The sequence below is a fragment of the Anser anser genome (assembly GCF_964211835.1).
Source record: "Anser anser genome assembly, chromosome: 1".
Lineage (NCBI taxonomy): Eukaryota > Metazoa > Chordata > Aves > Anseriformes > Anatidae > Anser > Anser anser.
In genome coordinates, this window is record NC_139720.1 from 208961268 (window position 1) to 208978227 (window position 16960).

Here is a 16960-nt window from a genome sequence, read left to right on the forward strand (position 1 = left end):
CTGGCACCTTATGAAAAAGGAATCACCCAGAAAAGTCTTCTTTACTCAAGGAGAGTTTGAAAATGACCGTGCTGCCCTTTCTCACATGAAATGGACATGTAGCAGGGTGCTGTGCCAGCCCCACATTGGGTTTTAGGGTGTGAGCAGGCTCATCGGGTCTCTGTACAGCAAGTTCAGGATGTATCAGTTCCTCACTGGGAGCTGGATCTAGTTATGGAAAAGTCATTTAGATTCAGAGATAATTTAGGTTGGAAGGGAGCTCAGAGCTCTCTGGCCCAACCTCTCGCTCAAAGCAGGGCCAGCTTTGAAGTTAAGGCCAACTCTGAAGGTAAATCATGTTCTCCAGGCCTTGTCCTGGCAGGTTTTGAATGTCTCCAAGGCTGGACATCCCTCGCATCTTTTTTGTCCTACCACTCATTGTGAAATATTTTCCTTCCATCTAATGGGAACTTTCCATCACCTCTTGCGCTGTCCCCGTGCATCTTCCAGCAGAGTTTGCCTCCATCTTCTCTACACTCTGTGGGTAGGAGCACTTCCAGCCCACAGTGGGGTTTCCCCAGTGCCCCTCTTTCTCTGACAGTCCCAGCTTGTCTGACGGTGTAAGTACAACCTCACTATTTGGTATTTTGTTTTTCCACCCCATCCCGAACCAGGCACTCCAGCATCCCAGCAGAAAAGCGGTCGGTTCCCTCACGTCACCCAGGGACATCTTTATTTTCCTAAGATCGACAGCGCAGCGTTGAACTCTTGAAATCTTTCCAACCAGAGAACTCCCCTAAAGTAAATACCGAGGGAAGTGCTTTCCACATTGTGTCACTGCTTTGTTGCCCTTCGCAGAGCCGAGCACGGCTGTGGGGAGCGAACGTGGATACAATGGCTCTGCGGCTCCCATCTCAGTGGGTAGAAGTCGTCTCAAGCCATTTCTTCCCCCGTAACAAAAATTTCTGATGGCAGGAGCTGGGTTTGAAGCTTTTGTATTTTTTAATGATCTTCCGAATAGGTTTTAGTCCTAAAAACCTCCTTAAAACGCAATCCCAGCCAGCTGTAAGAGTCGCTCGGTGCAGGAAGCCCTGTGCTGGCCATGCCACCCCAGGGTGGGTTTTGCACGTAGCGATTCGGTGCGTGCTCCAAAGACTAATTACGCCTCCGACGATGGGAGAAACCCCCAGGAGAGAAGGCTTGACAGTCTCAGACACACACAAGGAAGAGTTTTTTTTTTATTTCTATTAATTCCCTGGCTCCCTGGTGAGCCGAGGAGGAGTCGCCGTGCACCCCGGCAAGGCTCCCTGTGCCCTGCAGGCTCTCGCTGCTGCAGCTCGGCGTTATTAACGCTGTCAATCAAAGCCTCCCCCAAAGTGATGCCGCTAACGAACTCGCCGTGAACTCGGCCGCCGCAGACGTGTGATTAGCCGGGATCAGCACGGCGGGGCAGCCCGTCTCGCAGGCGTGCGGCTGGTAGCGGGCTCTGGGACGCGGCGGTGCTCAGCCGAATCTCCTCCATCCTTTTTTTGGTGGTCCCAGGGCTGGGACCTGCTCGCGGAGTTGCATTGGTGCACGGAAAGGTGCCGTGAGTAGGCACCGGGTGAGGAGAAGGTGCTTGAAGATTTTGGGGGGGTGGATTTGGAGGGGGGCTCAGGCTCATTTGCTCTCAGGCCTGAGGACATCAGGGTCAGACGGCCGCGGTGGGGCTCCGAGGTACCTGGCAGGGGCAATTCACAAGCAGCACAATTACTGAGTGAGTTTTCCTCACTCCTTGCTCCTTCTTGCAAGCCTGTCATTTTCCAAGATGTATTTATCTCCTTCGAGTTAGCACTAACGCAGGGAGGGGAGAGGCTTTCTTGCATGAATAATAAAACCAGCATCCTCCTGTCCGTCAGATGAGATAACAAGCCTGCAGGGACACGGACAAAGGCGACATTACCATACAGGTCACCAGCAGGTTATTATTCTACAATTCTCCTCTTCTGAGCTTCGCTCCGTGATGCAGGTAGCACGGCTGCAGTAGGCGACAGTGTCCCCTCTGCAGGGTGGATGGGACAGGGTGGCCGGGAAAGGCTCAGCCCCAATTGCAACCAGTGCTGTTGTTGCAGGTGACAAAGCCGAGAGCACCACCAAGCACACCAAGCCACCCAAAATGACTCAAAAGCCATCTGAGAGTGGCACTGTGTGTGTCCCCATGAAACCCCCATCCCTATCCCCCTTTCCCAGGGATGATCCTGCCAGGATGCTAAAACTGGAGGCAGACAAGGCGGGGACAGCTTGGGCTTCCCATGCACACAGTAGCATCCCCACCAGCAACTGGGGGCCGTGGGGCAATAGCTGGAGCTGTTCCGTGCCCGTGGTTCTTCTGGTCTGTGGCAAATCTGGGGCACCAGGACCTGCTTGCCCCTCTGCTGGGTTTGCTGCTCAAATCGCTCAGTCCCTGCTTTTATCTCGGTGTGAAAATTTTGCCCAGCATCACAGCTCGCTCGCTTATCCCACATGCCAGCTCGGATTAGGTGCTGTGATTTGTGTCAGATCAGATTTTGGCAGGCTTATTGCACACCGGCGGTGTGCTGCGCTGCCGGGGACAAAGGTGGTGGTGGGGGGAGAAAGAGCAGGGCACAGATATTTCTAGGGAAAGATTTCCTTTTTCCTTTCCTTTCCTTTCCTTTCCTTTCCTTTCCTTTCCTTTCCTTTCCTTTCCTTTCCTTTCCTTTCCTTTCCTTTCCTTTCCTTTCCTTTCCTTTCCTTTCCTTTCCTTTCCTTTCCTTTCCTTTCCTTTCCTTTCCTTTCCTTTCCTTTCCTTTCCTTTCCTTTCCTTTCCTTTCCTTTCCTTTCCTTTCCTTTCCTTTCCTTTCCTTTCCTTTCCTTTCCTTTCCTTTCCTTTCCTTTCCTTTCCTTTCCTTTCCTTTCCTTTCCTTTCCTTTCCTTTCCTTTCCTTTCCTTTCCTTTCCTTTCCTTTCCTTTCCTTTCCTTTCCTTTCCTTTCCTTTCCTTTCCTTTCCTTTCCTTTCCTTTCCTTTCCTTTCCTTTCCTCTTAGCCTTTATACCATTTTCTCTTCCATTTTCTCTTCCAAATATTGTCTGTGCGGGGCTTTCCACTGCTACCAGACAGACCACAGAGAACTAGAGAAGTCGTGAGTCTTGTAACAGAGACAAAAAGGGGAACTGTGGTGGCATCACTGGCCTTGCTTGCAGCATTTCCTCCTATTTTTTCCCTAAAAGCTGTAAATTCTGGATCCTAGTTGCTGTGTTTTGTGTCTTTTCTACTGCAACGTCTCAGCTGCAAAGAAATGGCTTGGTGTTATTAGGAAGAAGCTAACGGGGCATTTTAGAGCTAGAAAAAAATGTTCATGAGTTTGTTTCCCAAAGATTTGGCTAATCCATTTTGAGGAGATGGACTAGCAAATTATTGCTGCTGCCTGGGGAAACCCTTTTTCCCCTGAACCGGCCAGACACAGCTCCCTCGTGTGTGTATTTCTTCATCTAGGAGCAGCTGTCTGAAAAGAAGTGGGTGAGCATCTCCCAGACGAAACCAAAACCTGCCAGCCCCGCAAGTCCTCTTGCTAAGCAATTTGCTGCTCCACTGCACTTGGAAGCCTGCACTGAAGCTTTTTTCCCAGCACCGGCAGCCAGATTAGGAATCGGTGCAAAACTAATTAGGTTGCACATCTCAAAGACACAAACGAAAGCTATTTTTAAGCCTTTGGGAAGCACGATGCAAATAATCACAAGGGGTTCTTTCCTTTATTTAAACCACTGACTTCTCCAGAGCTGTAGGATCCTGATGGAGTTGGGTGTCCAAGATCTAGCTCGTGCCCCCATCACCTACGGGTGAAGCCTCGTGGGGCTGTTGTCACCTCGTGGGGAGCATCGTGGAGGTCCCAGCACCTCCCCGAGGCTCCTTGCTGCCTCTCTCGGGTTGTCAAAGGTGTTTGTGGCTGTCGGTTCTTCCTTCTTAGGGATGTCATGTGCTTTCTCATGCCCTAACCTCTCATCATCATATGAACCCAAAAACTGGTGATTTACGAAAACAATAAAATGACAAACATCCATCGCTGGGGCAGGATGGTGGGGGTGACATCTGCTCCCGTGGTGTCCTTTGGTGCAAAACGAGGTCTGCGTCGGGTAATTCGGGGTCACGGGCAATACCCTGCATCGCCCTGCTCATCCACAGGGGCCGTATCCAGCCCGTGTTGGTCAGGCACCTGTTTCCCATGACCCCGTTGAGCTAAATGTTTTTGGTGAGCTTTTGTTGGTGCCCAGCAGTTTTTACAGAATCACAGAATCGTCTAGGTTGGAAGAGACCTCCAAGATCACCCAGTCCAACCTCTGACCTCACACTACCAAGTCCTCCACTAAGCCATGTCACTAAGCTCTACATCTAAACGTCTTTTAAAGACCTCCAGGGATGGTGACTCAACCACTTCCCTGGGCAGCCCATCCCAATGGCTAACAACCCTTTTGGTAACAAAGTTCTTCCTAACATCCAACCTAAACCTCCCCTGGAGCAACTTTAGCCCATTCCCCCTTGTCCTATCACCGGGCACATGGGAGAATAGACCAAGTTAGTAGCAAAGCTGTCGTTCTATTCAATCAGAACTTGCATGGACTAGTGCTGCCTCTCTCCGTCACCTTCCAAGGAAGCCCTCAATCTCAAAGAGAATTTTTTAGGGACTATGCTTAGTTGGATCGTCACGTCCTTACACCATGGGAGCTCAGCCTTCCGCAAGGCAGCGTAGCCCTGCAATGGGGAGCGGTGGGATGGATGTGCTCAGCAGCTCAAGGGGGGGTTCATCCCGCAGGTACTGGGATGCTCATGCAGATCCCACCCCAAAAAACCCTCCTGTGGAGTTAAACCTGCCTGATTCTCCATATAACATGGAATTTGTAGCATTTAGGACTTTATCCTTGTGGATCCCAACTGTTTTTGAAAAGTCTGGGGCAGTGCAAGGGATCAAGTGCAAGATGACCATGTGTTCAACTTGCCCGGTCATATATTTAGTCCAAAATGCTCTGACGGGCATCGAAAGTCCATGTTCAACCCCCAGCACCGGGGCTGATGACTGGCATTTCTTTTCCAAGGGCTGCCCTACCTAGAAATCGATAATAGCCTTTTCTTCACTAAGGAGCTTCCTATGTACTCGGGAGCCGAAGATGCTGAAAAACAAATGAAGCCTGCATTCTCCCCTGGCATTATTCCTGATATTTAAAAAGCTGAACCGGTTTCCCATTGGTTTTATTAGCCTTTCTATCCTGGTATTTAAACAGAGATGGGATCAGCGTGCTCGGTATCTGCAGATGCTCCCCTCTTAGGGTTTTTCTGATGGACGGGGTACCCAGGGCGCTGCGTCCAAAGCTCCTGGGCTCCTCTAAGCTGCTGAAAGGCATTTTGGCAGTTTGTCATTGAGGAACGAAGGCTATTCGGGTCCTGAGAGTGTGGCTGAGCTGTAGGGTGGGAGCAGGGTTGCTCTAAGCCTCAGGACTAGCACTTCTCGGGGTCATTGAGCCATTAGGATTTTCATACCTAACCAAACAACCAGCGGGATTTGGGTCTCAAAGTCCTGGGTCTGTGCGCTGCTGGTATGGATGCCCAGTCCCAGAGCATCCTGGGGTGGAAAGGGGACGTCCACCTGTGTCACCCCATGCATGGCAGTGGTTTTGTGACTCTTGTGACCTGAGCAGTGGGGTTGATGCTCCCTCTCTGCTTGGTTTCAGGCATGGAAGAAACGCTGGTTTGTCCTGCGCAGCGGTCGGATGAGTGGCGACCCCGACGTCCTGGAGTACTACAAAAATGACCACTCCAAGAAACCTTTACGCGTGATCAACCTCAATTTCTGCGAGCAAGTGGACGCGGGGCTGACCTTCAACAAGAAGGAGCTGCAGGACAGCTACATCTTTGACATCAAGACCAGCGACAGGACCTTCTATCTGGTGGCCGAGACTGAAGACGACATGAACAAGTGGGTTCGCAGCATCTGCCAGATCTGTGGCTTCAACCAGTCCGAGGAGAACACAGGTACCGTGTCCACAGCCAAAATATGTCCTGTCCCATCCTCCCTACAGGACCTCTTTCAGTCGGACTCGTGGGAGAAGGGTGCAGCCCCGTGCAAGGCTGGGGTCTGGCTCATCTCTGGGTGAATACACAGGGAACCTCCACGAGGGTTTCCTACCTTTGGCATCCAAAGCAGAGCAGGCTTTGCCCCTCTACGCCACCCAATTTATTTTTTTCCCCGTGACTGTAGACTTCTGAGCCTCTTATGAGAAGTTGGTGGGGTTTGGGGTGTCTTTCAGCTGCAGCCTCTGTCCTCATCCATCACCAAAGTCCCCTTGAGAGTCATGGGATTCAGCGGTGAAAATCCCCCTCGTTCAGAAGTTTCAGCCCCTTGGTGGGGCGGGGTGTGGTGAGAAGCTTTAATGGGACCGTGTCCCTCCTCCTGGTGCGGTTGTCCCCAGCACCAACACTGTGTTGTGTGAAGGACACCCGCATCCTCCTCACCTGATTCCCCTTCTCCTGGGACACACTGGGGAAGCCTTGGGCGGGAGGAGGTAAATGTTGGGTGGTTTTGTGCAGCAGCAGAAGCTGTTCCACCACCCAAACCCAGCTTTGCTTTGGCAAGCTGCTGCCTCAAGTGCCACTGAGCCACCTCCATGTCCCCAGCATGGCCTGGGGACCTGCACGCCCACCCCACCAGGGCTGTTCCTCAAAATGGTGCCGCCAGCTGCCATCTCCTGCTCCTCAAGGGCTGCCCAGCTTGCTCAGAGGCACCGTGAGGGCTCACATCCATCCTGAACAGCACGGGATGGGGCTGAGCACCTGGGGTGCAGCCCCGCAGTCCCGCTATGCCTGGTATCAGCTGTGGGCATCTTTGCTTTATCTCATCCATGGCTTTATCTCGTCTGTGGCCTTATCTCGTCCACGGCTTTATCTCGTCCGTGGCTTTATCTCGTCCGTGGCTTTATCTCATCTGTGGCTTTATCTCGTCCGTGGCTTTATCTCATCTGGGCTTTCCCTAAGCCTCAAGCCCCGGGTTGGAGGAGCTCAGCCGGGGCTGCGAAACCAGCCCAATGTCTGCTGCCAAAGGAGGTGGCTGCCAGGAGGTGCCAGTGCCATGCTGAGAGCCCTTCCCTCCCAAACACCGCGCCGCGTTCGTCCTCTCAGCACGCAGGATAAACCCTCTCCGGGCGTTACTTTTCTCCCGTCTCACCCCGAAAAAAAGATCTTCAGACATCAGCCTTGCAAAAAGGGGACCCCAGCCTCGTGCTCCGCCTGCATAACGCTCCCCGTAACGACGTCCCACCTGCGTCTGCTTCGGTCCAGCACGGAGCAGCTGCGATCTGCTGAAACCCTGCCAAGATCCCGTCGGGCAGGACAGCAAACAAAGCATCGCGGCGGCGCGCGGGCGATCTTCCCCCACTGACGCATTAAACGGGACGTCACCTTGGCAATGGGCGCGCGAGCGGCAGAAAGGATCCTCGATAACGCCACGAGCACAATCTCGCAGGGAAAGGTCATGCTGAATAAACGACATCCCGTTGCGACGCGGTCGTCGGGGGTTTGGTGAGATCGCAGGCACCTTTTTAAGAGCTCTGCATTTTCCGTTCGGCCCGTGTTCAGCTTGGGGGGGGGAGGGAACTTTTTTTTTTTTTTCCTTCCCGTTTAGGAAAATGAGCTGCCAGCGCGGGGACAGCGGGATCGATACCGGGCTGCGGTGAAATAGAAACCTGGGCATCAAAAGGGAAAACAATCTCCTGCCTGCAAGTCCATCTGTCCCAAAGGGAACCGAGGATTTGTTAGACTGCAGGGATCCAAATGCTGTTCCCCGCGGGACCGCGGAGTGACATCAGCAAAAGAGGAACAAAAATCCCTGTTTGTAACAAAATCACAGCTCGCTTAACGCTGGAGGGAAAGTACCCACTTGAAACAGTACCCGGCTGCCAAAGCGCAATTTTCTGAGTCAGCTGCGAGCGAGCCTGCGGTGGAGGATGCAGCAGATGTGTCCAGATGCTGCAGAAAAGAGGGAGCATGAATTATTCAGGGCTGGGGCTTCGCTTTGGTGCTCGCCGAAGCGGTGACCTCTGGAAGGAGCCTTTCCTTTGCCGTTGCTGCTAACTGATGCTGAATACAGCGTCCGTGTCACGGGCTCAAAGGCTGCCTGCACGTCCCGGTGTCCAGGGCTGTCCCTCCCCGGGGGCAGGACCCCGCACTTCTCCTCGTTGAACCCCACGAGGTTCCTGGCAGCTCACCTGGCCACCCTCTGGGTGGCTAATTTGGGAAATCCCTCTGGATTTCTGAAATTAAATCGTGTTTGTGCTGGGCTGGGTAACACCAAGGGCTCAAGGCTGAGCTTGCAGGCTCACTGCAGCCTGGTGGTAAGAGTCAGGAACTGGATGCCCCAAAAATGGAAGGAAAAGCTAACCATCAGAGGCAGGGATAGCTCCGTGGTAATTATACCCATAAATTACCTCCACCACCATCCCAGCAGACAGGCGTAATGAGACCAGAAACCACCGGGGAAGCTCCCGTGGGCATCTTGCAGGTTGTTCCCATTCCCGGGGACACGGCACCCGTGGCTGCAGCACCCTAACCCCAAAGCCTGCCTGGATCTGGCCCCGAAGCCGGGTTCTTCACGTCCTGGCCAGGAGATGTGAAGCTCCATCACCTGCAAGCGTTTGCTGAAGCTGTGAACACAGCTGGATTACCTGCTGGGAGGGACACCCCGCATCAGGAGGGACCTCACTTGCTTTTAAGCAGCCCCAAAAGCGGCTGTGATCCCAAAGTGGGACGCACACTGCCCTGCAGGGCTGCAAGTTCCCCTCTGCAGGAAAAAAAAAAAAAGCCAAACACCTTTGCAAGAACCCCCCCCCAAAAAAAAAAATGGGCAAAGTGCTCTTTGATGCTTCCTTCTGCTGGCAGCGCGACGGGAGGCGGTCGATTTTCTCTCGCTTGGTTTTTACATTAGTCGGTCGTGTCCTGTCTAGACTGGAAGGCTCTGAGGATTAAGACACGGATGGAGTCGAGCACAATTCAACATCGTGCTGCTGCCGCCGGTCGCCAGCTGCGCTACACATCTGGCTCATCAAAAGGGAGCTGGCTGCAGCCTCGGGGACTTAGGTGGAACGGGAGTCGCGGTCCCGCCCCAGCATCACCAAAGCCTCCTGGAAGGAGCTGCAGAGCAGCGAGATTGCTTTTACCGGGAGAAGGGAAATGAAATTCACTCCCAGGTGTTTACCCAGCCCCGTGCAGCTCTTTGTTTCTGCTAGCACCTCGCTGCTTCGGTAGCTAATGCCCGCCTTCGGACCACACCAGCCTCACAAGGAGGGCAACCCCGACGCTTTCTCCAGCTGGCGGCCAGGGATGTGGCAAAAAAAACCAAATCCACCAAGATTTTCCTTGCTTTTAGGGTGGGATTCGGGCTGGTTTTGTCCCCTCGCTGGCTTGCATCAGCTTCGCCCTCCGTCGGGTGCCGGCCCCATCCCAGCATCGCCACCGGCGCCCTTGTTTGGGGTGAATATTTCTTGTTATCCCGCGGCCGCCGGGTTCCCAGGGCCCCTCCGCTGTGGGCTGTGGCAGGCTCCCAAGCTCGTGGGCACCGCGCTGTGTTTCCAGCCATCTGCATTTTCCCTGCCCTAGTGGGCAGGCGGCCAGGACTCAGCTGCGTGCTGTATTTTCTCATGCGCTTTTGTTTGGTGGGGGGGAAGAAAGAAGTGGGGGGGGGCAAATAAATAAATAAAGGCCGCTAAACATATCTCATCTGCCATTAACCCTTCCCGGAGCTGCTCCTCCGGGAGAAAACCCCGATGTTTCCTATTTCTGCTAGGACTCATTGCTGCAGCTATGGCAGCTTATAATTTAATTTCTCCTGGAGCAGCGTGCGGTGAGCGTGTCCTCGCAGGGGTCCCGTGCACGGGTCACTTATTTTGGATGGATTAAGAAGTAGGTACTTTCCTAATTCTGCCCCCATTCGCCTCCCTGCTCCTTTTCTTCTGCCTCCTCCATGGGGCACAGGCTCTCCCAGGGCTTTGATTCATGGGCACTGATCAAACCCCCGGGGGATTTCAATATTTTATCACGCGCTGTGTTACTGCCCTCGTGCTAGGGGTTTTACCCTGCACTGGAGGGAGGGAGGGGAATATCTGCAGTGTTTCAGCCCAGTTTGCACGTCTCGGCTCAGCCGTGACATCTCACCCCCATGGCCAAGGCTTCCCAGCGCTCGTCCTACAGCTTCTCCCTGACGGGCAGCAGCCTGGCCGCGGTGAAAAAATCAGAGCAGAAAGAGCAGCAATGGCTCAGTGGATGAGTGACCGCCCCTGCTGCGAGCTGAAGGCGCTCGGTGAGGCTGAGCGGGGCGTGGGAAAGGGCCGGCGCTCGGCTCCTGCCCCGTGGGCTGCGTTTGGCAGCGGTGGCCTCTCCCTCCCAGCCCGGGCATGCTCGTCCCCAGCCAAAAAGGAGGGTCGTCGAGTGCTTTTTCTTCGCTTTATTTTTTTTTTTTTATCATCCGGGAACTTCGTTTCTTTTATCTGTGGCCCTCCTTGCTGCGAGGTGCTCGCAGGGGCCGGCTCCCTCCTTGCTCCAGCCTCAAAGCTCGGGGCTGGTGCTGTGCATCCCGGCTGGGATCAATCCCCAGCGCTCCCCAGGCTTTTACCGGCTCGCCGAGTGCCAGCCAGGGCTGGGCATTAATGTTTAATGGCGAGCTGAGTGTCTCTGCCTGCTAAGTCTGCAGGGCTGATGGTTTCCCAGCTGGGAAGAGGGGGACTCACCTTCCTCCTTCCACTCAGCTTGCTCCCGACCCGCAGCATGTGGCTGCTCCTGCTCCCTTCCCTCTTCCCCCCAAAAAACATCTCGGTCCCATATCAGGCCAGCGACGCCTCTCACCCCGCTGGTTCCGGCTTTGCTGAGCTCAGGGAGGAAAGCACAGCACTACACAACCCCCGAAGGTTTATTTGGAGGCTGGGAGCTGCCCCAAAGCTCAGCAAGGCACTGGGAAGCCCAAACCAGGGGACAGCCCCGGGGCAGCCCCCCGATTCCCGCTGCCTCCACCTCTGCCGTGGCCAGGAGGAACGAAACCAGAGGGGAAACCCTAATGACCAGGTACTTCCTCGCTATTGTGCCCGGCACACGCCTGCTTCCTTCCCTGCTCGCACCCTGGATGAGCTGCAAGCCCCGCAGCGGGCCGGGGAGCTCGCTGGAGGCCGAGAAATGGGGGCAAGGAGGGAGGCGTGGGGCTGCCCTTGGGTCTCTGAAGGCACCCCAAGCCCCAAGTGCTGTGTTTCGGGATCTGCAGGCAGCGCTGCCACCTAAGGGCAGCCAAGCAGGCAGCCAGACTGAGCCCTGCACCCTCAAAACGGGCCAGGACTCGACGTTTCAGCTTCTTTTGACTCATTTCTTGGCCTTGGCTTTGACTTTGCAGTCTATGGGGCGCTTTGGCAAGCGACGAGCGAGGTCGTGGTTGAGTTGAGCTTGAGCTGTGGTGGGCATGGGGCAGATCTGCTCTGGTTCCTTCCGTGTACGTCGTTAACCTACCCAAAGACCTAATTGCCCTGCCCCGTTTGGGACTTGGAAGTGGCCTGCATCGGGATGGCAATTTGGGGTCCTTGAGCCTCTTCCTCTCACCCTACAGTCCCTATAAGTAGATGCAGCCTTTCCCTCGGTGTTCCCGTCAATATTTTCTACGCTCAGCATCATGGAGCTCCTTTTAAATCACCGTATTTCACACCTAGACATCTAGGGGGCATTTGGTCAATCCCGCTGTGCTTCCGTCCTTCTCCAACGCGTGCTGACTTTGCCTAGCAAGGGAAACAGTCGTGGCTGCAGATTCACACGTGGGGATGGCACATCTCACCCCGAGGCCTGATCCAGCCCGGCTGGAGTGGGGCTGGGGACCCACTGACCCCAACTAACTTTGCACCAGGCTCATTCCTGAGCTTCGTCTGCCTGCGGACGCCTCCTTGTAGGAGCCCTAGCCTAGCCCTTAGTCATCCTGCCTCTTTAAATTTGCTCCAAACTTCCCTGACCCTGGTTTTCCTGAGCCACAAACAGCAAGTTATTTTAAGATCTGACACTGTTCAGCTTTTATTTCAGTGTAAACAATACCAGAGATGGAGTGGTCTTGGCACAAAGGAGCAGCTTGAGAGCAGTTAAGTGCCTGCTGACTTCCCCCCCCCCCCCCCAACTCTCTCCCCCCCCCCCCCCCCACTCTCTCCCCCCTGCCTTTTTTCCCTCTTTCCCTTTGGAGATGAGCTAGTTCAGGTGCTAATGAGTCTGCTGGAGAGGCGAGAGCCACTGACAACCAGGAATTCGCTCCTGGAAGAAAGAAACAGGCAGAGACCGTTGCAGATTTCTCCCAACCCGTCGGGCTCCCCTTGCTGCGATTCCCCTGGCCTTTTGGAGAGGGAGCCGATGCCGTTGGCAGTTGGTTATAATATGCCCACTTTGGGGGCAAAGGTGGGAAAAGATGTCTGAAATGGGGCGAATCCGTTTGCAAAAAAAGTAATTTTGCACCCTAAAAGTGCCTGTTTCTTTCCCTTGACTCTCCAGAGAATTAGGATTGCTGAGCTCAGGTGGAAACGTCCACCTCATAAACTCCTAAAACCACGTTGAGATGAATCCCGTCCATCTCAGGACCGCTCTCTGGGCCTTTGAGATGTTGGAGATGAGGTGGAATCATTCGTCATCGTTTTATTTGCATCAGAGGAGGACCAACCCCTACTGTTCTTCCATACCTTTCTTTGCTTGCCGTACTCCGCTCTTCATCACGTTGTGTTACCAGAAGCACTGCAGGACCAGAGCGAACACCAAGAGCAGATTTTAAGCCCATTCAGGTGCCAAGAAAAAGACCAAAGCAGGGATGCAGAGGGCTTTGGAAACCAGAAAGCAAGAGAAAAAGTCTTAAGGTATCTGCATGATTAGGAAGCCTTTGGCTTCAAGGGTTTGATGCCATTGGATGCATGAGGTGTGCAAAGCTGGATCAACATTCTCTTTAGAATTTGGGAATTTAGGATTTGTTAAATTTTATTTTGGCTCTGGACATTTTGGAGGGCTGGAAAAATCCAGGAGGTGTCTTGGCTTTATAATTGCAAAACCCATAGCACTGTCATTTTGGGAGAGCCCCCAGCAGAACGGTGCCGGTTGAGCCCCCTCTAAAGGTACCCAGCAGCGATGGGAGCTGGCAGAGGACGCAGCTGGGTTTACAGGCAAAGAATCCTCCTCTCCTGCTGCAAGTAATAAAACCACCAACCAGCAGAAAAGAAGATGCACGTGCAGCTTTCAAAAAAGACCAACAACCAAATATTCCAGTCCTTCTTGACTGGTTCCCAGCAGGCGCCCGGTGCAACGCTGTCCAGCCTCTGCTGGAGATAAATATAGAGCTGGAGGGTTGGGACCGTTGGGGAAAATCCTGCCCTTTCCTGGCCAAGGTCCCACTGGGTTTGCTGAGCTAGGGCTGGGATTTGAGCTGGGAGGGGAGGAAGAAATGTCAAGTTCAAGAGTTTTTGGTTTTTTTTTAATGTTTTATTAGAGCAGAGCGCATTGCCCAGCCTTCCCAGCAGAGGCTGGCACGCCGTGTTCACGCCTCTCAGCCCTGCCCAGGGCTGCCTCCTGGACCAGGTACCCCGAATGAGAAAGCCATTTAAAATAATTCTTCATTTTTCTAATTGGCTTTTATCGCTGCAAGCCCTGCACGCATCAGGTCAGCCCCATTAGTTTAATGGGCGCCAAGGAATTTTTAGGCTGACTTAGTGGCCGTGGAAAAATGAGCGCGGCAGACGGTATCAGCATCAGATCAGAAAGCAAAACCACGCAAAAGCCTTCGAAAAGAAAAACAGCTGATGGGCTTGGAGCAAAGTGACCGGTGAAGGAGCACTGCCTGAGCACAACCAAAGGAGGGAGGGAGGGAAGGAGGGAGGCATTTTGGGCGTCAGCCAGCTGGGAGGAAACTCGCGGTCGGATTTGCCTGTGCTGATATTTCCCAGAAGGGTCCTGGGCTGGGCAGCGTTGGGGTTTGCCCTGCTGCGCCCCGTGTCTTCAAAGCCCCAGTTACACGCATAGGAGATGCGGATGCCCCACACGTAGAGCTCAACCCAGGAAAAGCGGTGGATGCAGAACCCCAAAACGTGTGCGCGAGCAAGCTGGAGGACGAGGGAGGAAATCAGTGACCTTCGAGTCGGCTCATTTAGGGCTGCTTTTCACATCATGGCTCTTTTTCCCCACAAGCCAACATACCTCCCCTTTACTCCCCCCCTATATTTCACGTTGTTTTTTCCCCCAACATTCGACGCGGGCCACGTTTTATACCCCTTAAGCTCTGCTTTGTGAAGCGTGCTAAAAGCCAGGACAGATTTAAACTCTCATTTCCCGGACCCCCGATGCCTGCTTGTTTACTGCTTTGCCTTGCTTTATATTTCCAATTAAAACGAAGCCTGAGTGAAGAGAAAGCTTTCTAAAGCCTTGAAAGCCTCCGAGTGAATATGCTCATGAAGCAGGAAGGAGCCGTGAAGCTGTCGATTGCTGTGAACTTTCCATGACACCACTCAGCGTTTGTTTCCAGACTGATTTTTATTTATGAATGCAGTAGCATTTATTACTGATTTTATCTGTAAAGATAACACTTCTTCCCTAGATGGCTTCTGTGCTTTGGTTATAATTGCTGCCTGCTTCTCAAGCATACTGCTGCATTATTTAGTGTGCTACATTGTCAGAGCTCCAGCAAAGGTAGTTTATTATTTGGGACTGGAGGGTTACACCTGATCTGGGGAATACAGGAGCACGTGCAAATGCGCCGTGGGTGCCCTGGCCACATCCTGGCTCCCTACAGGAAGGCTGAGAACATTTTTCAGAGTCCTCATAGAGGGACCGCACAAGCACCAAACTTCTGCCTTTTGCTGATGGAGGCAGCGTGCTGATGGTACCTGACCCCTCCAAGCTAGAAGTGGTTTTAAAAGGGACACTTGGCCACAGCTCCCGAAAAGAAAAGAATAATAATAATAAAGAAAAAACACTTTTTAGTGTGAGGGCACTCAAACACTGGGGGCTGTGGAGTCTATGTCCTTGGAACTACTCAAAACCCAGCAGGACACAGCCCTGAGCTGCCCCTGCCTGGAGCAGGAGGTTGGACTAGACGATCCCCAGAGGTCCATCCCTACCCCAAATCTTCTGTGCTTCTGTGATTTTCATGAAATGACCCTGCGGGGAAATATCAGACCTCAGAGCACGGTGAGGAGCAATCCCAGCAGGTAAAAGCGGAGCACGAGTTCCCTGGTAGCATCCCCTCTAAGGTGGGAAGGGGCACAGCCCCGCTGGAGTCCCACCCTTTGTATCTGTTTATTAGGATGGCAAACAACATTTCACCTACAAGGGTTCATCACGCTGCGCATGACCAAGTCCTCTCCTGGCCAATGCAGCTGCTGCTTGCCAAATTTTGCTGTGATTGCCTCCCGTCACTCACTGCCAGATACACCAACTGCCCCTGCTCTTGTGTGCCATTGCTTTTGAGAGTAAGCTGGAGTCGAGTGACCCACTGCATTTGCTATTTTTTTTTTGTGGGGAAACCATTCCCTGAAGCTTGCGTACCCTTCGTGCAGGCTCAACCTTGACAGAAAGCCTTTACGATGGTTAATTATTTTGGCTGGCTGGCCCTAACAGCTCGAATTGCTCTCCAATGAGTCATGATGGAGTCTTTCAAATACCCACTCGAAATCCATAAAATCCATGATGAGCCTTTTTGCTAGTGGATGGTTGCTTTTGACAATTAGTGGTAGGGTCAAAACCTGGTCACAGGCCACCTTCTTATCTGCCAGGGGATTTGTCTCCGAAGTTCTTGATAGAGAAGACTTTTTCCTGGAGGGCTCTCTGGTGTATTTTTTAAAGTCGTTACAATTATTTTTATTTTAATGTCTCAGTCCCAATGTCTGTATTCCCATGGCTTCTCCTCCTTCCCAAACTTCCATTGGCTCAAGGACACCCATGGTTGTATCAGTGGAGTGAAAATATTTGCGGTAAGAAGTGCTGGAAATGAGGAAGCGAGGCATAAATCAGTTTTTCCTGCTGCTGCAGGAGCGATCCCTGTGAAGTTCACAGCTTTCTCTGGAGCTTTTGGAAGTGGAAAGCTGGAGCAGGCTGGCTTCTCTGATCTGCTCCGGGTAATTCCTGCATTCCTGTGGCCAGTGCCGTGCTATATTTGCTGCCAAGCCGTATTTCATCTCACGGGTGAAGGACTCTGCAACAGGGATAAGGGGGCACCAGGTACTGGATCTGACCCAGAGCCTCTTCAGCAGCCTTGTTAGGGCATGGTTTACGTAGGTGATTAGAGATTAGAATTTAATTAGAAATTAAAATACGACAAATCCCATTCCTGTAAGGAAGGAGCTCGCAGAAGTCGCATACGGAGGCTCAGCTCCGAGCAAGCCGAGCGGGCGGCAAGTGCATCACAAGCTCCGCAGTGGTAAAAATTCAGTGTGCTCTTCTTCCTTGGAATTCATTTCCATCCATCCTCAGCCTCGGTTTTGATTCATACATTTTGATTCCAAGTTGGAATGAATTTCAAAAAAAAAAAAAATCACAGAAGTGCATCCCAGCGATTTTCAGCCAAAACACCATGATCCACCCCTCAAAAAGCGATCCAACGAGAAGGAATCGAACCACCTTGACCACCTCCCCCTCCACTAAAATTTCCCTTATACCCTCTGAAGGTTTCTCATAATTTCTGGCTGTGGACGACGCCTTGGCAAGCTCCCGTTTGATCGAGTGGCACGTTGCAGCTGGAGGATGTCAGAAGATTTCTCAGCTGGTGCTAAGCCAAGCGGGAAGCGCGGGAGATGCGCCGGGCAGGAGGCTCGGGATTTTGGTCTGGGTGCTGCTACCATCTGTGGTGAGCACGAGGAGACGGGCACAGGCACAAGGGTGCTAACGTAGTCTGGCTCTCCTGGGTGTTGGGGATGGGTTCGTGGTGCTTTGCGAGCTGTGTCTGGAGGAGGAAGAGGAA

The 16960-nt window shown here is 53.0% G+C and overlaps 1 protein-coding gene across 5 annotated transcripts in view; it reads left to right on the forward strand.

The window, feature by feature from the left end:
- GAB2 (GRB2 associated binding protein 2) overlaps nucleotides 1–16960 on the forward strand; it is a 97395-nt gene that overhangs the window by 54852 nt on the left and 25583 nt on the right. For all 5 annotated transcript variants that reach the window (XR_014588209.1, XM_083848854.1, XM_083848853.1 and 2 more), the window contains exon 2: nucleotides 5700–6000. Coding sequence is in view for 4 of the 5 variants with exons in the window: in XM_083848853.1 (XP_083704979.1) it covers nucleotides 5700–6000 (301 nt within the window). In the remaining variant the exon portion in view is untranslated. The remainder of the gene's footprint in view (nucleotides 1–5699; nucleotides 6001–16960) is intronic.